Here is a 27,771-nt window from a genome sequence, read left to right as displayed (position 1 = left end):
ATATTGGAAAGAGTCCAGTGGAGGGCAACAAAAATTATTAGGGTTCTGGAGCACATGACTTATGAGGAGAGGCTGAGGGAACTGGGATTGTTTAGTCTCCAGAAGAGAAGAATGAGGGGGGATTTGATAGCTGCTTTCAACTACCTAAGGGGGGGTTCCAAAGAGGATGGAACTCGGCTGTTCTCAGTGGTGGCAGTTGACAGAACAAGGAGCAATGGTCTCAAGTGGCAGTGGGGGAGGTCTAGGTTGGATATTAGGAAACACTATTTCACTAGGAGGGTGGTGAAGCACTGGAATGCTTTACCTAGGGAGGTGGTGGAATCTCCTTCCTTGGAGGTTTTTAAGGCCCGGCTTGACAAAGCCCTGGCTGGGATGATTTAGTTGGGAATTGGTCCTGCTTTGAGCAGGGGGTTGGACTAGATGACCTCCTGAGGTCCCTTCCAACCCTGATATTCTATGATTCTATGAAAAGCCAATACAGGACGTGCCCCTAATTCAGCTAGGATGTGACTGATCTGCCCAAATCCTTGGCCCACCAGGGCTGGCTAGGGTGGGGAGCTGAGCTAGCCGGGCTCTAGAAAAGTGGGGTTCTGACTTTTCCAATAAAGGGGAAGAAAGGGGTTTCCTAAAACTGCGGTTTTGCCCCCTGGCTGGCTGGACTCAAACGTCCGATCTCTGCTGCTGAGCTGGCCTCAGGGCGCCCGGCAATGTGGAGAAGACAGTGTTCCTGTGCCGTTTGGGTGGAGTCTCGCACATGGGAGCATTTAGACACGTCTGTCCAATACACATTGTAACGGTGTCACCAGTCACAATCATGGGACCCCGCCTTGCCCAGAGACCCGCTAGCTGTGTGCCAGTTGGCGCGCGTTATTTCTTTGAGGAGAGGTGAATTGTGGTTCTGGAGCTGGCAAAGGCCTGGGTCTCTAGGGCCTCGTGGGCCGGAGTGCGCGCTGCGGCAGTGGGAATCCGCGGCTGTCTTGTGTTTGGGGAATGAGGCTGGTTGTGAGTTGCTGGCTCCCCTCAGGGAGGGGCCATGCCGGGAAATGAGGGGGTCACCCAAGGCACCCTGCCTTGGCATTTCTGTGCTTTGAGAAGTGTGTGTGGTGGGTTTTGGGGGGGCCAGGGGAGGGGAGGGGTTAGGTGTTGCTCTAATTTGGAATTTCCAGTTTTTTCAAAAGAAAACGCCCACATCCGTGTAGCGCTCTCAATGCGCAAGGTATTCGCCCCGCGCAGACCTGCGGTGACGTCTGCCACCCACAGACTCTGTTCTACAGCAGTGGCCCAGGCATGGCAGCTCAGACTCCGCGGGGCTCGCCTCGCGGCGTGTCCTGCTCCGCAAAGCGCCTGTCTCAGATAGAGGGAGGATGGGAGTGGGGTTCCATGGTTGGGTGCTAATGATTTCTAAAGCAAATGTACTCAGTTCACCAGGGCAGATTTTGCGAACTGCCAGCCCTGCAAACTCAGTCCGGACTCTTTCCACCGTGTGCGCTGTCCCGATGAGTAAAGCATCTGCAGTCCAAGCCCTGCCTCCCTCTCGCGCCTGGGGCCCTCGGTGGGTTTGCGCAGGTGTCATTTCCTGGAGCTCAGTGACCAGCAAGGAGGGACAGAATCTCTCTGAGCGATGCAGGGCTCACAGCAGTAAAACGCTGTGTGAACTTTTGACTCGGATACGTGGGGGGTGGGCCCAAGCTGCAGGGTGTGGAGCGCTGCTTGAAGCCCTGCATCGTGGTGACGTGGATGAGACCCCGAGACCAACCAGCTGAGGGAAATGAGGAACCAAACCCTGATCTGCACTATGCATTGCAGCCAGGACCTCTGTGCCAGCCCATCTCTGCCCCCTGCCTCCAGCACATATGTTTTCCTTGCCATCCTGGGTCTGGCTGGCTGTCCATGTTTGCTTTTGGCTCAGAGCATCTGAAGTGCTTTGCTCTTGCTGGCAGCGCTGCAGGGAACGTGGCTAACAATTGAGGTCCTTTGGCAGGAGCTGTAACTGGGGCTGGACGGCTCCGGTGCCCTGAGTGTATCTGTTGCCAGCTGTGCGGCAGCGCTTGCGAAAGGGGCTCTGTTACTGGTGCAGGCAATACCCGAGGGGGCTGTAATGGAGCCCAGGAACAACCCTACTTCTCTGCTGTGTCTGGGAGGTTCCTGGGTGTGTGTGACAGCACTTTGTGCCGAGTGTGATCATGTGTCCCTTAGAGCCGGCTGTTCGTGTGCGGCGCTCTCCGCAAAGTGCAAATGAAAATTGGGGGCAAAAGGAGAAGTAGTCTCTGAAAATCCCAGATCCTGTCAGGCAGGTGTCTTCAGTGGAACTACTGTCAGCTCGTTTTTGGAAATGATTAGATTTCCAGTTGTCCGTATCCCTTTAAAGGGACAGAGTCAAAGGAAAGGCTCCATGCTTAAAAAAAACCCAGACCAACTTCCTCACTTTGTTTCTAGCGCCCTAGGTGGCTACGTAGCGTTTCCACTTGTAACAAATTCACCACTGATGCAGTTCTCACTCTTGGGGTTTCTCTGCTTGAGCAGTGAGACCAGGCTTCTGAGCCTCCCTTTACTTCCTAGGCACTAGCCCACGGCTGCCTTGCAAACGCTGTGAGAGCCAGACGGATGTGTACAGTCTAGTCCAGCCAGTGAAACTGTCCTGGGGACTCTGTTGTGAGCGGGGTCTGAGATCCAGCTCTTTGCCCCAAAGCCGCTCACTCTGAAGCGCCCCGGAGGGGGTGAGAGGGAAAAGCATTCTGTCCCTTCTGATGTCTGGGGGTTAATGTCCAGGCTAGAGTCAAAGGGAGGGTACATGGACACACACAATTCTAGAGCCGTGGTTTTCAAACTTTTTTCTGGGACCCAGTTGAAGAAAATTGTTGATGCCCACGACCCAGTGGAGCTGGGGATGAGGGTTTTGGGTGTGGGAGGGGCTCAGGGCTGGGGCAGAGGGTTGGGGTACGGGGGTGAGGGCTGTGGGGTGGGGCTGGGAATGAGGGGTTCAGGGTGTGGGAGGGAGCTCTGGTCTGGGTCAGGGAGTTGTGGTGTGGGAGGGGCTCTGGGCTGGGCCGGGGATGAGGGGTTTGGGGTGCAGGAAGGGGCTCTGGGTTTGGGGGGGGCTCAGGGCTGGGGCAGGGGATTGGGGCATGGGCTTACCTCGGGTGGCTCCCGGTCAGCGGCGCAGCCGGGGTGCAGAGGCAGGCTTCCTGCCTGTCCTGGCACCGCGGACCACGCTGTACCCCAGAAGCGGCCAGCAGCAGGTCTGGCTCCCAGGCGGAGGCGCGCAATTGGCTCCACGCAGCTCTCGCCTGCAGGCCAATGGGAGTGCAGAGCCGGTGCGCGGAGCCCCGTGGTCTCCCCGCCTAGGAGCCGGACCTGCTGCTGGCTGCTTCCGGGGCGCAGCGCGGTTTCAGAACAGGTAGGCACTAGCAGGGCCGGCTCCAGGGTTTTTGCCGCCCCAAGTGGCGGGAGAAAAAAAAAAGCAAGCTGCGATCGGCGGTACTTCGGCGGCAGCTCCACTGCGCCGCTTTCTTCTTCGGCGGCAAGTCCTTCCCTCTGAGAGGGACTGAGGGACCCACCGCCGAAGAGCCGGACGTGCCGCCCCTTCCCCTTGGCCGCCCCAAGCACCTGCTTGCTGTGCTGGTGCCTGGAGCCGGCCCTGGGCACTAGCCTGCCTTAGCCGGGTAACACCGCCGACGGGACTTTAACGGCCCGCTCAGCAGTACTGACCCAGTGCCTGACATTCCGCGACCCAGTATTGGGTCACGACCCACAGTTTGAAAACCACTGCTCTAGAACATGGCAGTGGGGCTCGATTCTGTGCTGTGCCTCCTTGGCAGGGGGAGGGTAACAAAGGGGGTGTTATGCCACCTTGTGTGGTGCTGGGCTGCTTCAGAGGCTGGTGTGAATGAGAACCGGCTCAGGGGCTGCACGGGGTAGGGAATTCCCTAGGAAGAGGGTTGCTGTGATGTGAAGCCCTCTCATGGCAAGGGGGGAGGAGACCTCTCCCAGCCCTTCGCAGACACTGGGAAGGGGAGTTGTTTGCCGGAGCGATCTCGGGGCAGCATGGTCCGTGGTATGTTCAAATCAAATAGAAATCTATCGGCAGAAGCAGAATGGCTCTGTGGCCCTGCATGCATGGACCCTCCTGAAACATGGCGGGGGGGGATTTGGAGAACGAGGGGTTCCCCTTGCTGTGCGAGTACCCAGGTCAGAGCTGGCTGCTGCAGCGTCTGACTTGCTGGGGACACGAAGTCCCAGGCCACAGGGATATGGTGACCTTGGGGCAAGTGAAGAAAGAGAATGTGTGTTTGTGTGTGGGGGGAGCTTGTGGGTTTTTTCCTTCATATTAATGTGTGTCCTGTGAGTACTGCTGCAGCTGTCAGTTTGGGGGTGAGTGGGAGTCAAAGCCGAGGCGTCCTGCCTGTACTGTCAGGGAAGTTCACTGCACCAAGCTGAGTGGAGAGGGAGCACCTGGGGGAAGTGGCTTATCCTGGGGCAGCTAAGCATGGCTGCGTTACTGCAGCCCCTGGAGCTTGGGCTAGAAAGATCATCTCTGTCCCGCGCGCTCTAGGACTACGTCTACACTGCAGATAAGAACTCGTGGCTGGCCCTTGTCAGCTGACTTGGGCTCATGGGGTTTGGGGCTGTTCAACTGCAGTGTAGACATTTGGGCTCAGGGACTCCAGGAGGGTCCGAGAGCTTGAACGTCTACACCACAGTTAAGCAACCCCTTAACCCAAGCCCCACAATCCCGAGTGAGGTGACACGGGCCAGCCATGGGTATTTAAGTGCAGAGTAGACATACCTGGAAGGATTTATGGGCTTGGGTAGCCGATCGCTTTGTTTGCTTTCTGGACGGGCAGTTTCCAAGCCTGGCTGTGGGCTGATGAGGGTCCCTCTCTCTCTCTCTCTCTCCCCCCCCCCCCCCGGAGAAGAAACCAAAATGAGCCTGAACAAAAATTCTTAGCAACTAGGAGCCTTTGGGGAGGCTCAGGGACAAGAATTCTTAAGGGAGATGCACTGAGCCACTTGAACCCACCCAATCTAATCCTACTACAGACCTGATCTATATCTGGGTCATGGGAAGCGCCACATGTCTGCAGCAGCAGATGGTGTCTTAAAGAGGTTGGACTCGAGGAGGTTTGGATTTAGGCGACCAGGGAGAGGCTGGGCTGTGTATTTACTCACGCTGCAAAGCAGCCAATGAGTGCCTGTGACTTCTCCTTGGAGGAAGCGTCGGCATGCACGGCCGCAGCATGGTAGGAATTGCACAGTGAGCTCCCAAAGGCTGCGTGTGCTGTCGTGAGCACAGCCTGTGGGAATGATGGGTCTTGAGGCAAGTCACAGCAAGGTGTGGGTCAGATTAAATAAAGAAGGATGGGGAACGAGACTGGGGCCCTTGTGACTGGTGTTGGAATTTCTCCTAGCCCAGCTCAGGACTGACCCAAAGTTGCTGCCCTCTGATCATCTGCTGGGGCAGAGGTGAAATAGGCTGAGGACCCCACTACCTGCTGACCAGATCTCCACATTGCAAAGTGGCAGCCTCGGCACAGAGGCCAGGGATAGAATGGGAGCACAGAGGCTGACCTCCATTGACCTCCAGGGCAGGGTGCAGTATGTTGGGGAATACGTGCAAAGCTTGCGTGCCTGCTGTTCGCACCTGCCCTGGAGATCAGCTAGAGGCCTTTGCCGCTCGGGTACCTTCCATCAGCACTAAATTCACTTCAGTAATGAAGCTCCCCTGGGAGGGGTGGGAACATATGTTCTCTGGCTCCCCAAGTATGTACCCAGTTTAGACTGAAACTGCCGATTGGAAGGTAGCATGGCTGGCAGGGGCAACGTTATGTATGATTCTTGGGGCGCCTGCCCCAAGAGTAATGGTTCTTGAACTGTCCCCTGACCCTTCCTAGCTGTGTGTCTGTCATGAATGCTGTTCGCTGGGGTTCAGCTGGTGTGAATGATGCATGGAGATGGTGGGGATACTGAGCAATGAGGCTATGTGCCGTAGGGGGCTCGGACAGGGCCCGGTGACAGAGAGCCCAGGGGTGTCTCAGGTATGTGGTCTCCATCAGGTTTTCGTAAGTTTGTCTCGATCCGGAATTGGAACCACTCAAATATTTTGGCTGGTTTTGAAACCTAGCTCGTCTCGAGTGAACTCTGGACTGTGCGGTATTGATGGGATTGTGATGTCAGGAGTGACCTGGCCACCTGTGTTGATTCGCTTGCTGCATTCCTGACTGGTTAAAATGTTGTAACCATTTGGAGTGTTTCTTTTAGAGTGATGGCACTACCCATTCACTAGCTCCACAAACTCTTTGCCTTGTTCTACTTTACAGGGATGCTTTCATGACTGTAGAAGAGTCCTCCCATTGCATCACAGCTGTAAGCTGGCTCTCTTTCTTCACTGGGGCTTTCTGTGTGTCCATTAAATGCTTCTATATTAGTAGGGAGGTTTAGTTTGGACACAGCATTTGGTACTTATGGTGTGACTCTCGCATAGAGCAGCTGAGTGAGTTTCCAGAGGATCAGTGGACAGTCAGTAGCACAGCCTCTTGGCGTGCTCCGCTGGGCTCTAGACACAAACTGCAGGGCTTCCTCAGTTTGCTTCTGGTGCAACTCCTGTACATTTTTAGGGTTCGGTGCTCCCCCATTGTTCCAATATAAAGCCATAAGCCTTTCCAAATGCCAATTGGACTTTTCTGTTGCCCAAAAAAATGTAAAGGGTCAGTGTTAGTGATCCCATCAGTTCAAACACTTCTGTCTGCATCTGTAACTATTGTATCAAGTGACACCAGAGAGTAGAGGGGAGATTTATTTTATTTATTTACCATTTGTTTACTCTGTGTTTAACAGCACTTGGTGCATAATGAGTTTCAATGCACTCAGGTCCCCTTTTGTGGCTTTTTCACACAACTTAAAAGGAAAAGATGGTTGCGAAATTACACATTGGCAGGGGGTCTTAGGGATATGTTCTCAAGGTACTCTGAACTCATTTTTTAAAAATGACTATATTCTAAGAAGCTGACAGACTGGTTAAAATGAAAACTCGCTGGCTTTGGCTGAAAAGCCTGATGCAGAAACAATGAACATATACATTAAAAAAAAGTCTAATATTCTGACTAAAGCCATCCTTAAAACGTCAGTGAAAGCTGAAGCTCCATTACTGGCTCACTCTGTGAGGGGTCTAAATACTAGTGCAGCGCACGAAAAGGGCCGTGTCGGCCTTAGCCAGGGTCTTGGCATTTTTCCCTCTTGCCCTTGGTTGCTTGTGCTGGTGTGAGATGGGGAGATTCTTGAATTTAAGTAGGAGTTGGAGCATGTATGGAGTCTCTGGCTTTCACCAGGAAGGACTGTAAAATGCCTAGTATTTATTTGGCATTCATCTTTGAGGAAAACGCATGATTAGATGATGTCAAATGTAGCCCATAAACTGAACTGCCTCCATCTCGATCCCTAGAAAGTGTGCAGCTCCGTCCTGCCAGGGCAGCATGTCCTCGCGCAAGCCCCAGGCCGTGCAGATCTTGTAGGAGAGCGAGGCCTGGCCGAGTGCTGGTGGGGTCATGCTGGGACAGTGTTCCTCCTCCTGGCAGCTCCCTCGCGTCCAGGAACCCGCCGTCCTTGGGGCTCCCAGAGGTGCCACTCAACGGGGCGCTGGTCCTGGGGCGCTGGTCCTGGGGCACGGCCCAGCGCGCGGGGGGTCCAGTACTGCAGGGAGAAGGTCCAACCCTTCCCCTCCGCACGGGACAGAATCCCAGGGAGAAGCTGGCTCTGGCCCAGGCTGGGGACTCAGGATCGGGGCCGGCTCCGGGCCGGGGCTCCTGGGCCCGGCTCTGCTGCTGCCCGTCCCCTCCCTGCTGGCCGAGGCGCGGGGGGCACGGTGCGGGCTTGGGCCGGGCCAGTGGTCCCGCGGCGTCCCTGGTTGCTAGGCCCCATCCCGCGCTGCGTGGCGACAGTTGCTAGGATACCCGCTGCCCCTGGTTACGCCGTACCCGGGTGCCCCGCGTGGGGGGGGGGGGGGGGGGGTTCGGCCCCCACCGTGCAAGATGGCGGTAGAGTGTGACGCGCCCGGTCACGTGCCCCGCCCCGCGAGCGCGCGCGCGCGGCCCCGGCCCCCGAATGTTGTGAATCAAACGCCCCGGCCGCCGCTCCCCGTCGGGTCTTAAAGGGCCAGAGGCCGGGGCGGCGCGGAGCGGAGCGGAGCCGCCGCAGGGGCCGGGCCGGGCCGGGCGCCCGCCGGACAAAGCCGCGGGACCGAGGCGCAGGTAGGGCCGGGCGGGCTGCGCGGGGCGGCCCCGGGCCGGCCCCCTCCCCGGGGTCATTGCCCCGGCGGCGCGCGGGGGGGGGGGCTGCTCGCGCTGCGGGCCCCGGGGCGGCGGAGCGACACGTGCCGCGCGGGGGGGCTGCGGGGCTCGGCCCCGGGTCCCCGCGTGCGGCGCGCGCCGGGCGCTCCCTTTGTTATTGCTTTTGTTTGGCACCGAGCACATGGCCGGGGCTCGGGCTGCTCTTAAAGCCACAGCTCCGCGCGCGGGGGGGCCGCACTCCGGGGCCGGGGCCTGGGCCTGGTCCCGCCCCCGGGGCGCCCCGAAAAGCCAGCGCGGGGTGACCCCCCCGTGCTCGGAAGCGATCGCAGCAGCCGTGCCGGGGGGGCGGACCCGGGACCCCGAGCTCCGGGGGAGGTGCAGGGATCTGGGGGCGCTCCTGGACAGGCTCGGCCCAGGGGCGCCGAGGGGGGGTGGCCAAGTACAGCGTCCGGTGACCTCCAAACTTAGTTTGACTTTCCAGTCCTGCTGCTCCCTCCAAGGTGTGCTTCCTTTCCTGGGCCATCCGCAGGGTGGGGTGTGTCTGGGGTGCCCCCCCCCCCCCAGCTCCGTGTGTCAGGAGGCGAGCCCCCCCCCCCCCCGGAGTGTTTCCTTGGGTATTTGGCACTTGTGCAGTTCTGGTCTCCTGCGCCCAGGTGGGTGCTGCGGGCCTCCCGCCCCTGCCCCTGCCCTGTGCGGGGACCGCAGAGCACCAGCCCAGAGAGTTCCTGTTTTTTTTCCTAGTCTCCTCCCTGAGCAGTGAAAGGGACAGTCTGGCCCCTTTGTGTATCCTCTCTCCTGCAAACAGCGTCCCCCAGTGTCTGTGGGCCGGGGGCGGTGGGGCCGAGCGAAGTGCAGGGGAATTACCCAGGAGTGAAGAGGTTACAGCTGGCACTTGCAAACAGATGGAGCCGAGTAAATAAACAGGCGGGAGGTTACTACAGGCGGTGGGAGTGGCGGAGGAGAAGGTCCTTGGAACAACAACCTTGAGACGGTGTGAAAGAATGGAGGAGCCCAGTGCGAGGCGGGGTGGGGACGGGGAGGCGGTGGGGGTGTCTGGGAAGCGGGCTGATAGAGTGGTGGGGGAGGCTGTCGAGAAGGGAGTTGCAGGGCCTGAGGCCTGTGGAGATGGGGCTGAGGATTTCAGCAGGGGTGTACGGGGGTGGCATCCTGGGGGTGGGCAGGCTCTGGAATGCAAGGGGGGAGGAGAATTTGGGGTGATGGCTATTAGGGGGCTGCTCCAAAGGGCATGTGCTGGAGGAGAGAGGTTTGGAGGGCTGGGCTGTGCTCCCAGATGGGGGGTGTGAATGCTCTTGTCTGGCTGTTCGTGGCAGTACAGTACAGTTCGCTCTCAAAGAGCGGCCCTGCGGCAGGGCAGGAGGAGGAGGGGGCGTGGTCAAGGCAAAGAGGATGGGGCCGTTAAGAATGGAATACAGGCCCCGGGTTCTCCCTGTAGTGTAGACAGACGCTTTTACCATCCTGCAGGTTAAGTGACAGGGTGGTAAGCCCCTGCCCCCGCTCTACGGCACAGCTGCACCAGGAAGATGCTGGGGTGCGGGCAGCTGGATGTTGGATAAACACGTTAGCGAAGGCAAAGGGCAGCAGTAACGGGACTGGAAGGGCGATGGGCTGAGGGCCCATGGGCCTCCTGGTAGGGAGTGGTCCTGGAGCTCTCCCCACTGCCCTCTCTGCTGGGAGGGGAGCAGAGACATGTGCCTAGTCGTGGGGGTGGAGTGGCTTGCAGCATTAAGAGGGAGGAAGGAAGGGGACAGCCTTCATTGGGGCGTAGAGATCCCCGCGGGGGGCTGCTCAAAGCTGTCAAGGGCCCTGGAATGCCAGTGCCTTATGGCCAGGAATGTTGGGCCTTCTTGTGAACCAACGCTGCTTTCTTTCCTATGCCCCACCCGCAGGTGTGGGGGCTCTGGACTGCGGGGTCTCCTGTGTGCCCGCTCTGGGGGTGTGGCTGTGCTGTCCCTCAGGATGTGCACGGCTCCCCGCACCTCTTTTTGAAGGGGCCCCCTGCAAGTCCCGAGTCCCCAAAGCAGTGTGTATTGCAAGTCTGTTGCAATCTGCTGGCAAGTGCCGGCTCCCACGCTTGTAACTCTCAGGCTGCTGTGAATACAATGATCTGTTGCTCATTGTTTATGTAGGACCTACATTAAAAAGAATTGCAGCAAATTGCAACCCAGCTTTGAAAAAAACTGAAGGGGTAAGTTACAAAGCTGGGTCTGTTTAGCCCTCCTCACCCCATATCCCTTCAGCAACAAGCCGTTATTGCTACCGAGGGGGGACGAATCGTAGCTGTGGAACAAAATGGAGCCTGGGGACGCTATGATGAACTCTTGCAGCACAGTCAGCTCTCAGACCTGGCCCCCACAGGTGGGGTGACATCATGGGGTTTTCCCAAGGGCAGGAGGAGCAGCTGCTGCTGGAAGGGGTGGGGTGGGGGCATTGTTCCCAACTCCCGAGATGCTGCAAACAACGGGGAAGCTAAAATTAGACCTGGCCAGATCTTCCTCCTAGCTCTGCCCCTCGGATGCTGTGGCCAGTGTGAGGCCCTCTGGGAGGTTAGGGGGAGCCCTGGCCCCCCAGCTGATACTGACATTTGCATTGGTGCTGTCCACCTGTTGTCTGAGCATCTCTCCCCTCCTTTCAACCTCTTCGCGAGGCTGCGGCTCCGGTGTGGGTGGCCTCTGGCTAGCCCGTGCGTCTCTGCTGGGTGGCTGATCAGTGCTGGGAGTTCTCTTTGCTCGCTAAGGCCCTTCCGTGGGTCTCCTGAGAGTCACTCCCAGCATTGCCTCCGTGAGCCCTTGTATGGGACGCGTGCTTCGTAGCTCGGTGCCTGAGCCGGGCCGAGGTTTGGCCTTGTTTTGTGCAGAGCTGTGGCAGCCCCTCTTGCTGAGTTGTGATAGTTGCTTGATTTTTTTCTCCGATTGCACGCCTTGCTGATGTGGAGAGGCCCATGGTCTGATCAAAGAGGAAGATGGAGGTTGGCAAATATAAATATTAGTCTGATAAATTGGCAGCTTCTAGCAGAGAAGACCTGGGGCTTCTGGCCTCTCTGCCACCATGCAGGCGGTTGGTGCATCTTGGAGTTAATGGCTGTCGACCTTCAACTCTGAATGGTCTGGGGAGAGATTCCTGTCGGCTCAGAACCCCCTGAAATGTTCAGCTAAGATGATGTCTCTGTAGGGTGCTGTTTTCTGTTGGTGTATGGGACCTACAGGGCCTCCATTCGTGTGGTATCTGAGGCAGGGTAACGATACGATCCCCATTTCACAGATGGGGAACTGGTGCAGGGACAGGCCAAGTGAGGGTGGGAGGGATCGTCCGTGCAGAGGAGGATCGGAATATTCTCAGGAAGAATGGGACGACTTTCAGGACTGGAGGAGTAGAAAAGGGATGAGGTTTAATAGCCCCAAGGGCAAGGTCATGCTCTTGGGAACTAGGAACAAGCATTTGTGCTCTGAGCTCGGGGGAAGTGAGGGAGGAGGAGAGGGACCTGAGTGTGTAGGTGGATCACAGGGTGACCATGGTGGGGCTGTGAGAAAGGTCTGTGTTAACCTCGGCTGGGTCAGGCGATGTGTTTCCGGTAGAGAGAGAGGAGTATTAATGCCATTGGACAAGGCCCTGGTGAGACCTCGTCTGGAACACTGTGCACTGTTCTTGTCACCCATGTCCAGGGAAGATGAATTCAGACAGGAAGTGGTGCAGAGAAGGGCTGCGATGGTGATCGGGGTGTGCCTAGCAAAGTGGGGGCTGAGCAGGGATCTGATTGCTGTCCAGAGATGCAGGTGGGGGGTGAACAATGGGAGGGCGAAGAGCTGTTGGAGCTAGAGGCCAGTGCTGGCCCCAGGCTGGAAATGAGAAGGGGTCTAACCAGCAGAGGGGTGAGGCTCTGGACCAGCCGCCCCACAGGAGCAGCGGAGGGCGATTCATACAGATTTATGAGTGGGATTGTATGGCGGGGTTGCCTCTGATGCTGGGGGGCCATTCTGTGTCTTCTCTTTCGAACAGCTCATGCTTTAGGGCTTCTGTTGGTCACCTGTAGGGGTCAGGAAGGAAACCCCCTCCTCGCTGGGTGTTTTCTGGTTTGGGTTTTTATCTCCTTTCTCTGAAGCCTCAGGGAGCCCTCCCTGGTAGGGGGACATGGGGGTGTGTGGACTCTGAGGCAGCACCAGGAAGTCTGTCTCTCAGCTGCCTGGCTGGCTGGTTCTTGCTCACATGGTCAGGGTCTGACTGATCGCCAGGTCAGGAAGGGGTTTTGCCCCAGCTCACACTGGCAGGGACCTGGGGGGGGGGGTTGTCCCCCTCTGCAGCGTGGGGCTCGGGTCGCTTGCTGGGATCGTCTGGGTATCTCGCACCAAGTCACTTCCCTGCCCTTGCTGGAGCCTGGGGCACTGGTGCATCTCAGCCCGCCCGTTCTCTGCCCGTGGCATGCAGGCAGCAGTGCAGTCTCCCGGTGGTTGGGCGTGGCGTGGGGGTGGTCTGGGATGTATAGGAGGTCGGGCTGGATGATGGGGCCCGTCTGGGTGACTGGAAGTCTTTGGTGGAGCAGGGACCTGAACCCGGGTCTCCTGGGTCCTAGTGCCCTAACCGCTGGGCCTGCCTGCCTGCCTCTGCATTGCTGACACTTGGCCACCTGTGACTCTCGGGCGTGCAGAGAGCCAGTGGGAGAGCAGACGTTATTAGCAGAGCACGGTCCCAAGGGCGGGGTGTGCACATTACGCCCCCTCCTTGGAAGTGCTGCCTTTTGTTCTCGAATCTCCGTGGCCAGGATGGGGGGCATTCTGGGCGGCCCAGCGCCGCTGAAGCTACAAAGGGCTTCACTTTATAGTTCCTTTCAGACAGTGGCGTGTCCGCGTCTCGTCTCTCACTGAGGTATAATGTGTTTCTCAGGACGCCCAGTAGTGCAGGGAACTTGGTGTTTCCAGGCAGGGCTTGAAAGCGCTCTGTGATCAAGGGCGGGTAGGGAAAGTTATGGCAAAATGAGACTCCTCCCCAGAGCGTGAGTGGCAGCGGGGCTGTTGGATTGGTGGCCGTGCTTTATTTAGGCATCTGAGCGCCTCCCTCTCCTTTCCAGTGTGCTTTGATCAGCAGTGAAATAGTTGAGACTGACACTTACATCACCATTATTAGGCTCCAGAGTTAACAGCTGGTTGAGGTGAACGAGCAGCTCGTGCCCCAGAGCTCTTGCTTCAGGCTGTCTGCAGACTCAGCCAGACATCACTCCTGGGTCACGCTTGAGTCACAGTGTGAAGGTTATCTTTGCACCCAGAAGGGCTAATGTCAAATGAAAGCTAAGAATCTGGAGCAGGAGCTGGATTCCCCGTGGAGGTGCTGCCCCCGTGGGGCCTGGCCAGCCTCTGTGGGACATTTCAGAGGTTGGCCTGGGTCGGGGTGGGTGGCTGAGCGACTGCCTCGAAGCTGCAGTGGGCCGGCTGCCCTGGGGTGGGGTTCAGTCAAAGTTCTTAGGGGCTTTTCCTGCCCTGGGAAGGTGTTGGGAAATGCACGTGCTAACACGGCACTGAGCACTAGTGTGGCCCAAGGCAGTCCTGGGTGCAAGGGTGTGAGCTGGCGGTGTGGGGGTCAGCAGGCTTTGGACCCCGCTCGCTTGGCCAGCAGTGACAGGGCCTGCGTGATTCCAGCTGCCTGCAATCTCTGGGGGAGCAGGGTGGGTTTTCAGTAATCCCACCTCCCTAGCGTGGGAAGGCTGGGGCCTGTTCATAGGCCGCCGTGGAGCGCCTCATCCTTGGTTCCCGTTGCGTGGGGCCCTTGGCTGTGGTGTGGCTGGCCTGGCAGGTGGGCCGAGCACCTGGGATGCTGTTTCACCTTTGCGTTTGTTGTGTGTATCACTGTGTGGCTGCTTGGTGCTGTGCAGACCCAGAGCAGAGAGAGCGGCTCCCCGCCCCAGAGAGCGCCTGGCCAGCTAGGGAACGAATGAAGCTCCTGGATAGGAATTAAAGGGGAAGGTGGCACCCTGGGGGCATCGACGCTGCCACAGAAGATCCCTGTTCTCCAGACCCTTGTGGAGAATGTGGTCCCTGCCCTCTCGCAATGGGCTCTCCGGGAGGAGCATCCGCACCAGTACCTAGCCCCCGGTGTGACTGTCCCACGGCACCCCTCGGGCTCTGCTCTTCTTGGGGAGCCGCAGGGAGGACTGGAGGCTTATCCCCCCGCCCTTCCCCGGCGCTGGTGCCTTGGGTGGGGCGGTCCGGCTGCCCCTGGGAGGGACGCTGACAAGGCCTGTGTCCCTGAGGGAGGGGGTGGAGCCGTGGGAGCTGGCTGATCTGAGCGGCAGGAGGGCAGGTCCCCGGGCAGCAGCCTGCATAGGGGGCCCTTGGAGGGGAGCTGGTGGCGACAGCAGGCCTGGCATAGCGAGGGGCCCAAGACGTTGCTCCTGGGACGCTGGCTGGTGCAGACCTGTGGTGCTTGCAGCCGCTGGAGCTTGCAGGGACGTGAAAGCTGAGGCTGTGGTTGGATGAGCTCACTTCTCCCCCTGCCTCGGGCCCGGCCTGCCCAGCAGGTGTGCGCCCTGTGCGCCAGCAGCTGTGCGAGCCGGGCCAGCGCCCCGCGCCCGCTTGAGGCTTTACTGTGGAGCCTGGGCCAGGCGCACTTGGCCATGTGGAGAAAACCCAAACCCAGCTTCCTCGGGGAGCTGCTGGGGTCCTCCTGTGCCTGAGCCCGGGCCCGGGCTGACTGAAACGGCTCAACGGTCCCACTGGCTCCCAGAGCAGCGAGCTCAGCGTGTTCTCTTCCTGCTCCGGCTCCACGGGCAGCTGAGCCCAGCCTGGCCCAGAAAGCAGTGCCGGCCCTGTCCAGGTTACAGGTGCTGCTGGGGCCTTCGCTCTGCGCCGGAGAGCAGGGACCCTTTCGGTGCATCGCCTACCATCTGTCTGGCATTTCCTGCGGCTAGGGTGGGGGGGAAACCCCCTGGCCCTGTGTCCCCGCCTTCCTCCCCAGGCCTGCAGGTGACATGCTGGGGTCACTCCAAAGCTGTGCCCGCTGCAGGCCAAGTGGTGTCTGTTGATAAGGCACCGAGCTGGGACTCAGGAGATCTGGGTTCTGTTCTCAGCTCTGCGGCTGTTCTGCTGTGACCATGGCCGGGTCACTGCCCCCAGGGATAACAGTTTGTAAAGCAGCTGGAGGCTCCCTGCAGGAGAAGTGCTGGGGAGAGAGGAGCCCCCCTCAGCCACACGCCACTGCTGCGCTGCCCCAACCAAGCCACTTCCAGCAAGATGGCACTGCTGGGGGCGGGGCCTGCCCCCTCCCGGAGGTCAGCTTTGCTGTGCCCTCAGCTGCGAGCAGGCTGGCATGCCGGTGAGCCAGCAGGGGCTCGCGGTCGGGGGGCCACTCACCAGGGCCCCTGTGGAGGCCAGGCACTCTCCTGGCTGCCCATCATGGGGTGGCATGCTTAGCTGTGAGGGGGGGCTCTCTGCTCCCACCCGTTTCCCTCGACCATCTCCTCTCCAGCTGAGAGCCTGGCGCCTTCCCTCCCCTTGGCCCTGTGTTCCTGCCCACGAGACAATAGCTTCTGTCTCCTGCCGCTCCCGAGGCCTGCTGGAGTGGGACTGGGCCCCGGCGGAGGGACACGGGCCCCTGAGGGCCCAAGCAGCCTGCAGGGCTGGCCATTTCCCCTCAGCAGGGTGCCCCAAGGTATGGGCCCGCCCCGTTGCAGCTCCCCCATTGGGAATACTCGTTCCTTCGCTGGGCGCTGGCCAGGCCCCACAGCACGAGGCCTGTAGCTGCCCGGGGTGTTGACACCCTGCTGCAGAGACCGGCAAGCCTCCGCAGGTCCCAGCGTGCCGGAGGCAGCAGGGCCCGAAAGGTCTTGGCACTAGCAGCAGTGCAGACACTATGGGAACCTGGTACCGCGGTGCCCGGCCTCGCCAGGCCCTGGGCATTGTGGGAAAGCATTACAAAAATGTTAATCCCAGGGGCTTAGAGGCTGGCATGGAGTGAGAGCTGCCCAGCCCCTCGCAGGAGGCAGACGGGGTCACAGCTGGGGGCACCTGCGCTGCGGGGCCAGCTGTTAACTGCATCAGTACCACATTGAATAGAATACGTCCAGGCCCTTCTGCTTCTGAGCGGCCTGTTGGCCTGGAGCAGGGGTGTGGGAAGTGCCTGGGGGTCAGCCCTCTTCCCCCCTGATTCTCCTTGGCACTGCCACCAGCGCTGCTGCTTTCATGCCCGCCTCGTCTGCCCCTCCCTTCTGGCCGAGCTCTCCAGGTGCAGGCAGCGATGGCCAGTCAGTGCACGCGTAACTCTGCCTTTCCTCCCACTGGCTGGGGGTGGGGGCTCCTGCTGGGGGTGCCCCTGCGTGTGTAGTCCGCTGGCCTGGCATGCACTGCCCCTGCCCTGCACTCCCCGCCTTCCCCGCCCCCCGTGTCGGTTTCTCGGCAGGCCTGGGGGGCAGGTGGAGCGGAGCAGTTGTGGGGAGCAGCCGAGCAGAGCTGCTGGGGATCGCTGGGCAGGGACTCCGGGATCAGACGGTCTGTGTGTGGGAGGAGCAGGAAGTAGCGGGTCCCACCGGGGCAGAGGCCCCTGGTGCAGTTGCCTGTGGGTGGGAGAGCCCTGGGCAGTGCGCGCTGGGGGGTTCACTGCCTTCTCGTTCTTGGCAGGCTGTGAGGTGCTGGTGTCTCGTCCCGCTCGGCGCCTGAGGCCCAGCGCGCCCTTCTGCCTCCCCGACGTCACCAATGCGACCATGGGAACTGGCAGTCAATAGGCGGCCTCCCTCTGCCCCCTTCAACCCGCGGCGTTTCTCGGGGGGACCCTGCAGCAGCCCCGAGCACCTCAGGCGAAGGTACAGCCCCTCCCTCGCCCGGGAGTGGAGCAGGGCATTGCCCCCGCCCCCCATACTTGGGTGCAGACTGCAGAGACCACAGCTCCCAGCATGCAGTGTGGCACAGCTGCTCAGGTTCAGGTGGAGCATTGCATGCTGGGATCTGTAGTGTCAAGGGGCAACAACTTCATATTTAAAAAGCGCCGGGCAGGCCAGGCCTTGCTGCGGCCGTCGACACTCTCAGCTCCTCGGGCCGGGCTGGTTTGCCTGCCCCTGCCACCACCTGCTCGCTATCGCCAAAGAAGGGCCTTTCCTTCAGCTTCCTCCATGGGGAGGGCTGGGGCAGCCGCAGGCTTGCCGGGAGAGCTCTGGGGCCATTGCAGTGGGAGGAAGGGGATCTCCCCTGCCCAGCCAGCAGCTGTTTGGGGTCTTAGTGGGCAGGTAGGGGAAGTGATTCGTAACGTACCGGGCACCCCTTGGCCTCTGGGTGCGTGAACAGCACAGCCACTGAGCGTTGGTTCCCCGGTGACACCCCTGAAACTCTGCCGGCCCACGCCTGAGGAGCCTGGCGGGACAGACTGCAGCACATCCGGAGCTCGGGGGCCCAGCTGACCTCACCTGCTGGGGTAAAGCCAAGCACGGCCGGGTGCCTCCGACCCCAGTGTATCTGACTCCAGCCAGGCGGGCAAGGCTCCCCCTGCCTGGGGTCGGGGTGGGATAGAGGTGTGTTGGTCTGAGCTTGGCACTCACGGGCAGGCTCACGGCTCAGCCCTGCGCCCCGCAGGAGCCCCGTCTGGGAGGGTGCTGAGGGGGGACCTCGGGTCCTAGCTCTCTGCACACCCAGGGGTGCTGTCCTAGCTGGGACTGCTCCAACCCCACATGTCCCATGCAGCACCAGCCCCGCATGGTCAGTGCTGCTGTGGTCTGAGTCCTGCCGTCCAGGGGTGTGATGGCTGTGTGGGGCTGGCCCAGGCACTGCCCTGTATGCGACAGCTGCATGGCCCTGAGGTCACTCCTGGTCTGTTCCTTCCCCATGGCGGCCCACAGCCCCCCTTCCAGGCGTCCGTGGGGACGACGCGACCGACCTCTGCAAACCCTGCTGGCCCAGGATGAGAACTACCTGCGCCCTGCCTTCCCCCCGCAGCAGCAGCACCTCCCTGTAGATGAGCCCCGAGCGTACGCTCTCGCCAGCACGCCACCACGAATGCTTCACCCAGCCGCTCACCCGCCCCACCAGAGCCCATTCATGGTGGATCTCCACGAGCAGGTAGGGCAGGGATGGGGACTGTGCTGTCCCCGGCGGGAGGAGGGGCAGGGGTTTGGAGCTCCCCAGAAAGGAGAGGGCCAGGGTGACGTTCCCACAGGCCCATGTCCCAGAGCTCAGCAGTTCTCGCCCAGGTGCCAATGCGCGGCCCTGGGGCTGGAGCCAGTGGGTGCCAGACGAGTTCTAATGTGCTGCTGTGGCAGCTTTGGCCAGCCCTGCACAGGTCCCCCGGTGCCTGCGGGTACCAGGGACCCGACTGGGCAGAGGCGGAGAGCCTTTGACTTGCCTGCCGGAGTAGAGGCCCGAGGGGAGTCCTGCAGGCATCCCAGCGCTCCGATCCGGTGTGACTGACCCCCTCTCAAAGGGGCACCGAGCGCCGCCTGGCCTGGCCTGGCCTGGCCTGGCCAGCGGCAGCCCCGCAGGGCGGTGGGTATTTCTCCTCCCTGGAGATTGTGCGTGGCCGTGGAGTCCAGATTATGGGCCTTTCCCGGCCCAGCTGCTATTCAGTGAGAGCTAAGCGTGGCCAGACTCTGAATTCCTGCGGACGTCTGTGTCCAGAGCAGCCGGGTCCCACGGCAGCAGGGCTTCCTCCTGACCACCCCTGATGCGCCTGGCCCTGCTGCGGGCGCACCGGCCTGGAGACCCCGGGCCTGCCTGGCTCGCCCAGAGCCGGCTCGGCAGCCTCCCTTCCCCTGCGGGAAGGGCTATGCTCCAGGTTCCTGGGGTGGGTGCCGTGAGGGCAGCCCCCAGGGGCTGTTGGGTGAATGACCCAGGGGGCGATGTCCCCTGATGCCTTGCGGTGCGTCCCCCTCTGCTCACGCAGATGCCCAGTGCCAAAGGGTTGGGTGCTCCAGAGAGAATGTCTTTGGGGGGAGCCCCTCGCCCCACCTCGAGCTGCTCCTGCCAGGGGCCGTGCCTGGTCTCTGCCCAGCCAAGGGCTGCGTTGGTAAGCTGCCGGGAGCCGCAGGGCTCGGCCCCAGCCTCGTGAAGCAGAGCAGAGCAGATGGTGGCACTGCAGAGCCGTGGGCCGGGGAGGAGGTGCTGGGATTCAGGTGGCTGGCTGCAGCTTGGCCAGCCTGAGAGCGCCCGGCCTCGTGCGATGGCCCCACGGGGATGAGGGCTCGGCCGTGGCTGGGGCAGGCTGGCGCGAGGAGCCATCTGACAGTGCTTCGCGTGTCTCCCGTTTGCAGGTGCACCAGGGCCCCGTCCCCCTCTCCTACACGGTGACCACGGTAACGACGCAGGGCTTTCCTATCCACGCAGGCCAGCACATCCCCGGGTGCAGCGCGCAGCAGCTCCCAGCATGCTCCATGATGTTCAGCGGGCAGCACTACCCACTCTGCTGCCTCCCGCCCCCTGTGAGTCCGGGCGCCCGGCCGCTGTCGCCTGGGGGTCGTGGGGAGCTGGCAACCTGGGCCCGTCTCGGGGGCTCTGGGCACGCCGCGCCAGGACGTGCCGTGGGGGAGGGAGCGGGGACGGGAACCGGCAAGCAGGAGCTCCGGACGGAGTGGGGGAGCGAAGGACTAGCGACCTGGAGCAGGATACTGCCTGCTTGGGCCCGTGACACCTTTGATAGCCACAAAACCCTGTGGCTCTTGGCCCCCATCCCCTCCCCAGCTGGGTGATCGGGGATGGGGCACCCCTGGGGCTCTGCGGGCCCCCATTCCTGAGTGTGGGGTGCTGGGCGACTGACTCCCCCCGGCGCTCTTCCTTCCTTCTCAGCTCATCCAGGCATGTGCCATGCAGCAGCTGCCCGTCTCCTACCAGACGTTCCCGCCCATCCTCTCCAGCGACCATTACATCCTGCACCCGCCCCCGCCAGTGCCGCCGCACCAGCCCCCGCACATGGCCCCCCTCGGCCAGTTCCTGCCGCTGCAGGCCCAGCACCCACGCATGGTGAGTGTGGGGACGGGGCGGGCTGGGCGGGGTCCGCGCACTGCCGGGGGACGGGCTGGGCTCCTGGCCAGGGCTATGGAACGGGCTGGGGTGAGCCTACCCTGCAGCCTTGCTGGGCAGGGGCACTTCTGGCTCTAGCTGCCCCTAGCAAGCTCTGCAAGGCAAGGTGGGCTGGGTGACCTCTGGGGCTGGGCTCGCGTTCCCAGGCCCCATGCCCAGGCCGCGGCGCTGCAGCTGTGCTCCTGGGATGGACTCGCGCCGTCCGGAGCAGGTGGGAGGGAGGGCCAGGCCCGGGAAGGCCAGGATTCCTGCAGGGTGGTGTCTGTGTGAGATGCTGATCCCCATGGGGGTGCACTGGCAGAGCAGAGCGGCCCCCGGCCCCGTGGGCACAGCAGGGACCCCAGTAACCGAGCTCCCTCCTCCCCCCGGCCCCGTGGGCACAGCAGGGACCCCCCAGTAACCGAGCTCCCTCCTCCCCCCGGCCCCGTGGGCACAGCAGGGACCCCCCGGTAACCGAGCTCACACACACTTTCTGTCCCCTCCAGCCTCTGCAGAGGATAGACAATGAGGTGGAGTTGCGAGGGGAGCAGCATGCCATCGGGGGCTTCGCCTACCCGCCTTCTCCCCACGCCCCAGCGCTGTCCCCCTCTGTCCCGCTGCATTACCTCCCCCACGACCCGCTGCACCAGGAGCTGCCGTTTGGCGTGGTAAGTTCCCGCGTGGGGAGTGGGGCGGCTGGGACGGGGACAGCCTGCCCCCTCCCGGCTCTGTGCTCGGGGAACGCGGCCGCGCCCCCGAGAGAGGAGATGGGACAGGGCCGGGCTGGCGGGAAGCAGGGTGGTCCTCCTCCTTGGTGGAGTTGGGGCCCCGGATCCCTGGGGCTGCTGCTCCCCCTCCGCCCGGTCTGCGCGGTGGGGTACGGGCTGGGCGCACCCCGGGGCCGCTGACCGGGCCCTGTGCTCTCTCCCTGCAGCCATACCCTCCCATGATGCCACGGCGACTGAATACCCAGCGATACCGACTGCAGCAGCCACTGCCGCCCCCCCCACCGCCGCCCCCCCCCTACTACCCGAGCTTCCTGCCGTACTTCCTGTGAGTACCCACGGGGGGCGTCTGCGGGGCTGGGTCCCCTCCCACCCCTCAGGCCTCTGCCCCACAGGCGCGCTGGGGGCTGTGGGGGTGGGGGGTTGGGTTGTGGTTCCTTGAACCACGTGTGACACGCATCCTGAAGGGTCCCGCTGCTCGTGGGTAACTGCCCCGCCCCCTCTCTCCCCAGCTCGATGCTCCCCGTGTCGCCGACGGCCGTGGGGCCCACGCTCAGCCTCGACCTGGACGTGGACGATGTGGAGATGGAGAATTACGAGGTGTGCTGGCCTCTCCCCGCCCGGGCGCGGCTGCTGGGATCTGGGGGGGCGGATTCCAGCGGCAGGGAGCAGAGCTCCAGGGGTGGGAACAAGGAGACTGCGCCACGTCTCTTCTGGGCGGGAGGCGGCTGGGGAGCTCCCGGAGGAGCGGGCTGGCATTTCAGCCGCTCACTTGCCGTGGGGGTGTGGGGCAGACACTCGGGGAAGGGGTAGGGGCTCTGCTGGGACCCCTCAGATGAGGGCTGGGGAAGGGGCTGCTGGCTCGGGGTTTAAAGAGGGAGCTGAGCTCTGGGTCCCCGTTCCGCCCCCAGGCGTTACTGAACCTGGCTGAGCGGCTGGGCGAGGCCAAGCCGCGGGGCCTCACCAAAGCAGACATCGAACACCTCCCATCGTACCGCTTCAACCCCGAGAGCCACCAGTCGGAGCAGAGCCTGTGAGTGACGCCGGGGCGTGGGGCGTGTACCTGAGTTCCCGGGGGGCCGGGTTGTCGGGGGGTACCTGAGCTCCCAGGGGGGCGGGCGTAGGGTGTGTACATGAGCTCCCGGGGGGCCAGGGTGTGGGGGGGTACCTGAGCTCCCGGGGGGCCGGGTGTGGGGCGTGTGCCTGAGCTTCCGGGGCTGGGCTGTGGGCGTGTACCTGCGCTCCTGGGGGCCGGGGCCAGGCTCGGGGCGTGGGGCGTGTACCCGAGCTCCCGGGGGGCTGGGGTCGGGCTCGGGGCGTGGGCGTGTACCCGAGCTCCCGGGGGGCCGGGCGTGGGGCGTGTACCCGAGCTCCCAGGGGGCTGGGGTCGGGCTCGGGGCGTGTGGCGTGTACCCGCGCTCCCAGGGGGCTGGGGTCGGGCTCGGGGCGTGTGGCGTGTACCCGAGCTCCCGGGAGGGGCTGGGCTCGGGGCGTGGGCGTGTACCCAAGCTCCCGGGGGGGCCGGGCTCGGGGCGTGTGGCGTGTACCCGCGCTCCTGGGGGGCCGGGGCCAGGCTCGGGGGGTGTGGCGTGTACCCGAGCTCCCGGGGGGGCTGGGCTCGGGGGGTGTGGCGTGTAGCCGCGCTCCTGGGGGGGCTGGGCTCGGGGCGTGTGGCGTGTACCCGCGCTCCTGGGGGGGCTGGGCTCGGGGGGTGTGGCGTGTACCCGCGCTCCCGGGGGGCTGGGCTCGGGGGGTGTGGCGTGTACCCGCGCTCCCGGGGGGCTGGGGTCGGGGCGTGTGGCGTGTACCCGCGCTCCTGGGAGGGGCTGGGGTCGGGGCGTGGGCGTGTACCCGAGCTCCCGGGAGGGGCTGGGGTCGGGGCGTGGGCGTGTATCCGCGCTCCCGGGGGGCTGGGGTCGGGCTCGGGGCGTGTACCTGCGCTCCCGGGGGGCTGGGGTCGGGCTCGGGGCGTGTACCCGAGCTCCCGGGGGGCTGGGGTCGGGCTCGGGGCGTGTGGCGTGTACCCGAGCTCCTGGGGGGCTGGGGTCGGGCTCGGGGCGTGTGGCGTGTACCCGCGCTCCCGGGGGGCTGGGGTCGGGGCGTGTGGCGTGTACCCGCGCTCCCGGGGGGCTGGGCCCGGGGGGTGTGGCGTGTACCCGCGCTCCTGGGAGGGGCTGGGGTCGGGGCGTGGGCGTGTACCCGAGCTCCCGGGAGGGGCTGGGGTCGGGGCGTGGGCGTGTATCCGCGCTCCCGGGGGGCTGGGATCGGGCTCAGGGCGTGGGCGTGTACCCGAGCTCCCGGGGGGCTGGGGTCGGGCTCGGGGCGTGTACCCGCGCTCCCGGGGGGCTGGGGTCAGGCTCGGGGCGTGTACCCGAGCTCCCGGGGGGCTGGGGTCGGGCTCGGGGCGTGTGGCGTGTACCCGCGCTCCCGGGGGGCTGGGGTCGGGCTCGGGGCGTGTACCCGCGCTCCCGGGGGGCTGGGGTCGGGCTCGGGGCGTGTACCCGCGCTCCCAGGGGGCTGGGGCCAGGCTCGGGGCGTGGGCGTGTACCTGAGCTCCCGGGGGGCCGGGCATGGGGCGTGTGGCGTGTACCCGAGTTCCCAGGGGGCTGGGGTCGGGCTCGGGGCGTGTGGCGTGTACCCGAGCTCCCGGGGGGCTGGGGTCGGGCTCGGGGTGTGTGGCGTGTACCCGCGCTCCCGGGGGGCTGGGGTCGGGCTCGGGGCGTGTACCCGCGCTCCCGGGGGGCTGGGGTCGGGCTCGGGGCGTGGGCGCGTAGCACTGCCCCGGCGTGTCCCCTCTGGCGCTGCGGAGCGCAGGCGCGGGCGGGCTGCTGGAGCTGGCGCTGGTGACGGTTCCCTTCTCCCCAGGTGCGTCGTGTGCTTCAGCGACTTCGAAGCCAGGCAGCTGCTGCGGGTCCTGCCCTGCAACCACGAGTTCCACGCCAAGTGTGTCGACAAATGGTTAAAGGTACCTGCGCTGGGGCTGCTTCGGCCTGCATGCACAGCCGCGGGTCCCGGTGCCTCCGGTGTCAACAGCTCCCTCTGGTGGTGGGTGGATCACTGGTCTGGGGTGGGTTGCTGCCCCCACCCCCCCCTTGATTGCTCTGGGTAAACCCCATGTTCTTAGAGTGCGTCAGTGGGGATCCCCTGCAGCGCCCGGGTGTGAAACGGGGCGTGTTTGAACAACGCTATCCCTCGGGGCCGGGACCGGGCGCACGTGTGACCCGCTAGTTCTTAGCTCAGGCTAAACGTCTTCAAACCCTGCCAGAGGCTTCAGCCTGTGGCCGGGTGGGGCAGACGTGCAGGGAAGGGGTGGGAGCCCCCTGGGACATGCCGGGCAAAGCGGTGGAGAAGGCTGCCGGCCCATCCGTGCCTGGCCCAGAGGGCAGAGGCACTGGGACCACGCAGTGTATTTCCACCTGCTACCAGCTGAGTGTCTCCATGTGACGGTCAAGCCACGCTCCACCAGGGCACAGGCAGCGTCCGACCGCCTGCTCCGGAGGCCTCTGAGATCGGGGAGACTGCCCGTGGGGTAACCTGCTGCCCTTCGCAGCGGGGGCAGGTGCCAGGCTTGGGAGCACAGTGCTGCCAGTCCTGTGTGCCTGACGCTCCCACACCCCGGGAGGACAGGGCTCCACCCTAGCACGTGTTTCCTTACCCTCCCCCTGCCCCCAGCCTGCTTTCAGAGCCCTCGGCTGCACGGGCCGGGAGCTGGGCAGGATGGCTGGCACGGGGGTGTAGTGTCTATGTATGCAGCCCCGGCTCTGTAAACACCCCCCCGGTGTCGTGGGCTCCCGGCTGGCTGCAGCACCGGAAGAGCCAGCCCCGTTCTCTGGTGCCGAATGCGGCTGTCTCTTGGCTGGGGCACTGGGTTGGGGTAGAGCCGCTGGTCTCACTCTCCTCTCCTCCCCCCCAGGCGAACCGCACGTGCCCGATCTGCCGGGCGGACGCGTCCGAGGTGCACCGGGAGGCCGAGTGAGGCTCACAGACACTCTGCCGCACAATTCGCTAGAGGAAGAGGACCTTGGGCGAGGGGCCCGGGCCACCAGCCCGCCCCCTGGGCCCGGCCGCGCGCTTAGCCCCAAGGCTCTCCTCGGCTGTGGTGAGAATAGAAGCAATCTAGGATCCCGGACACCCCACCTCCTCCCCCGCCTGCGCGGCACGGCCAGGGCCCGGGGCGCTCCCCGTGGCGCCGGGGCTGGCCCCGGAATGGCGCAGGGGGTGTGGGCGGCGGCGCCTCCCCGTGCTCCGCGCACCCCAGAGACGCCGGCCTTGCGCCATCACTTTCAGCTCTTTGTATCTGTTGGGTTTGGGTTTTCTGTTGAGTTTTGGTTTGTGGCTGCGTGACCCGGCGCCGGAGCGAGCCTGGCAGGTTTGATCGCACCAGCAGCCCGAAGCAGGAGGGCCAGGCGAGCTGCCCGGGACGGACTGGGCCCTGGCGGGCAGCAGGAGGAAATGGTCAGTGGGGCACCGGGCACAGCTACTCGAGGCATTACCAGGGGCCAGGCCTCTCCCACTCCCCAGTCCAGCCTCCCATGGAGAGCGGGTCGGGCTGGGCCTGGCGCTGTCCTGCTGGAGCTCGGACAGGAGGATCCCCATTGTCCTTCCCTCCCTGGGCCGGCCGCTCTCCCCAGGCTGAGCTCCAGCAATACTCCTCCCGCGCCGTCGCTGACAGGTGGTGGGCAAAACCTCCCGGTCCCTGACAGTGTGCCTGGTGGAGAGACCCTGCATGCCACAGGGGCACCCGTCTTTCTAGAAGGCGAATGAGGTGTGTCCCTGGTGCGGAGAGCCCCCGGTGGGCATGTCCCCGGCTTGCAGGGCAGGCGGCCCCGGAGTGGGCTCCTGCCTCATTTTTAGATATTCTCGCGGTGAATTGTAACTGCCCTGTGCAGAGGGTGACGCAGGAGCCCCCTGTACTCCCAGCCCCCCGTGAGCATCCCAGCAGGGCCCTGCGCTGGCCGGTGGATGGGGGGGAGGAGGTGGGCATTGATTTATGGATCTTCTCTTCCCCCAGCTTGTATCATGGAAAAGCTGAGCGGGTTCTACCCTCCCCACGTTCCCTTCCCTTCCTCTGCCTCCATCTCGGCCCCGGGAGAACGTGCCCTGGTAATGCCTCTGCATGGTCTGTTGCTTGTGCCCTGGGTCTGGTCCTTCGGGTGCGCACACGCTGCTGCCCAGACGTCTCCCAATCAAAGCAAGGGAGCGGCCAAGCCGGTGCCCAAACTGTTTGTCGTGGAAGTTGTGTTGCATGATGTAACGAGAAGAACCCTCTTCCTGGGGTGTGCTCCGGGTGCAGGGAGACGGACGCCAGCCCCGGGTAGATGTTCACAATATGCATGCGTGTCTGAGCAGCTTGGAACGTGGTATTGACTCCCTGGCCAGCGGGGGCGAGGGGCTCAGCTGATTACTGCCAGGCACCGGACTGCACATGGCCAGCGCCTCAGGAGGACCGTAAGATTTTCAGGACATTTCCCCCCTCCCCCCAAGGTAAACTGAGTCAGGAGGAGCCCAGGGAGGAGGAGCCAGCTTAACCAACAAATGCACGCGGACGTTCCTCTCCACCAGCCAGAGGTGAGAAGTTGGGGGGGGGGGCGGTCAGAGAGAGGAGCGCCCCCTTCTCATTTGTGTGCCCCACCCCTCCCCCGCTCACTTGCACCTGGGGCGAGCGTTGGCCACGAGAATGGCCCCCGGTGCTCTGAGCTTCCCACAGGCAGACTGGGGCTGTGTACCCTCCCCCAGGGTGGAGGGGGGCAAGGAGGTGGGCCTGGTCTGCTGCTGGGAAGCCCTGGGCTGGGCCATGGTGGCTGCAGCTAGGGGAAGGTGGGGGTGGGGGTGGGTCAGGGCCATGCACTGGCTTAGCAATACTGCGCGCTGGAGCAGGGGGAAAGTCCAGGGACTGGGCCGGGTCCCTGCAGCCATGCAGGGTTTGGGGGTCCAGGAAGCCTGACCCCGGGGGGCTGGTGTTCAGCATCCAGCTGGCAGTGTGGGGGTGGGAGGGCCCGTTCCCCCCCCAGGTTAGCTCAAGGCAGAGCTGGGAGCCTCCCAGCCTGGCGCCTTTGTGCCTCTTGCACCATGTGCCTGGGGCACGGGGAGGCCGGACTGTGGCCAAACAGCAGCTTCAGATTGGCAGAAGCGAAGGCCTTTCCTGCCCTCTCAGCCAATAGAATCACGGTATCCTCCAGACAGGGCCCAGCTGCTCCATTATGGACAATCCAGTTTGTCGCGGAAGCTTTTACACTGTCCCGGGAGAGCTGCCCTTCCGGCCGGCTGAGGCACCGGGCTGGCGTTTGCTCTGGGGCCAGCGAGCAGCCCCCCTGGCTCCTCCTGCCTCCCAGGCCAGTGCCGGTTCCTGCGCTCAAGCAAACCGCACAGACACCAGCAGCTCCTGTGGGACCAGGTGCCCCGGCCAGCCCCTCCTTCCCCAGCTTTTTTTTATTTCACGGACACGACTAACCAAAGGTCTCTTCTGTACATAGCCGCAGGTGACGTTTCTCTGTGTATAGCCAATCCGAGCAGTGTTGGCATCCACCTGTTTTAACCCCCCTTTAAGATGCCCGGTGAAAAGCCTTACGGTTCTTTTGATGGTGACTCGAAAGCTCACAGCTCGTGTGCTGCAGAATTTATTCCGATGAGCAGCTAAGGTCTCATTTAAAAACAGCCCCCCAATTATTTAGGATGTTTGTGATTGCTGATTGCGCTGTAGATACCACTGTTACCAATGAGTTCCTGTGGTGGGGTAGTGGACTGTTTACTGTTCTATTATTCCAGTCCCCAGGCCCTCCAGAGGGA

The 27,771-nt window shown here is 63.1% G+C and overlaps 1 protein-coding gene across 1 annotated transcript; it reads left to right on the top strand.

Annotated features, from left to right (window-relative positions):
* The first annotated feature begins 8,195 nt into the window (after positions 1-8,195).
* Positions 8,196-24,961, top strand: RNF44 (ring finger protein 44). The gene is made up of 11 exons (XM_065409468.1): positions 8,196-8,243; positions 16,901-17,082; positions 18,109-18,328; positions 19,516-19,683; positions 20,048-20,221; positions 20,767-20,928; positions 21,195-21,313; positions 21,498-21,585; positions 21,897-22,018; positions 23,851-23,950; positions 24,899-24,961. Exons 2-11 carry the CDS (start codon positions 16,976-16,978, stop codon positions 24,959-24,961), a joined length of 1,323 nt encoding a protein of 440 aa, XP_065265540.1. The 5' UTR covers positions 8,196-8,243; positions 16,901-16,975.
* The last annotated feature ends 2,810 nt before the right edge of the window (positions 24,962-27,771 follow it).

This window comes from Emys orbicularis, chromosome 8 (genome assembly GCF_028017835.1).
Source record: "Emys orbicularis isolate rEmyOrb1 chromosome 8, rEmyOrb1.hap1, whole genome shotgun sequence".
Taxonomy (NCBI): Eukaryota; Metazoa; Chordata; order Testudines; family Emydidae; genus Emys; species Emys orbicularis.
This window is presented reverse-complemented; position numbering and strand designations above follow the sequence as displayed.

Bases quoted from the DNA above. Each gene is read 5' to 3' on its own strand.
- RNF44 (XM_065409468.1), top strand. From the start codon at position 16,976: ATGCGACCATGGGAACTGGCAGTCAATAGGCGGCCTCCCTCTGCCCCC. The intron at 19,684-20,047 runs GTGAGTCCGGGC...CTTCCTTCTCAG, and splicing joins TCTGCTGCCTCCCGCCCCCT to CTCATCCAGGCATGTGCCAT. The intron at 20,222-20,766 runs GTGAGTGTGGGG...TGTCCCCTCCAG, and splicing joins AGGCCCAGCACCCACGCATG to CCTCTGCAGAGGATAGACAA.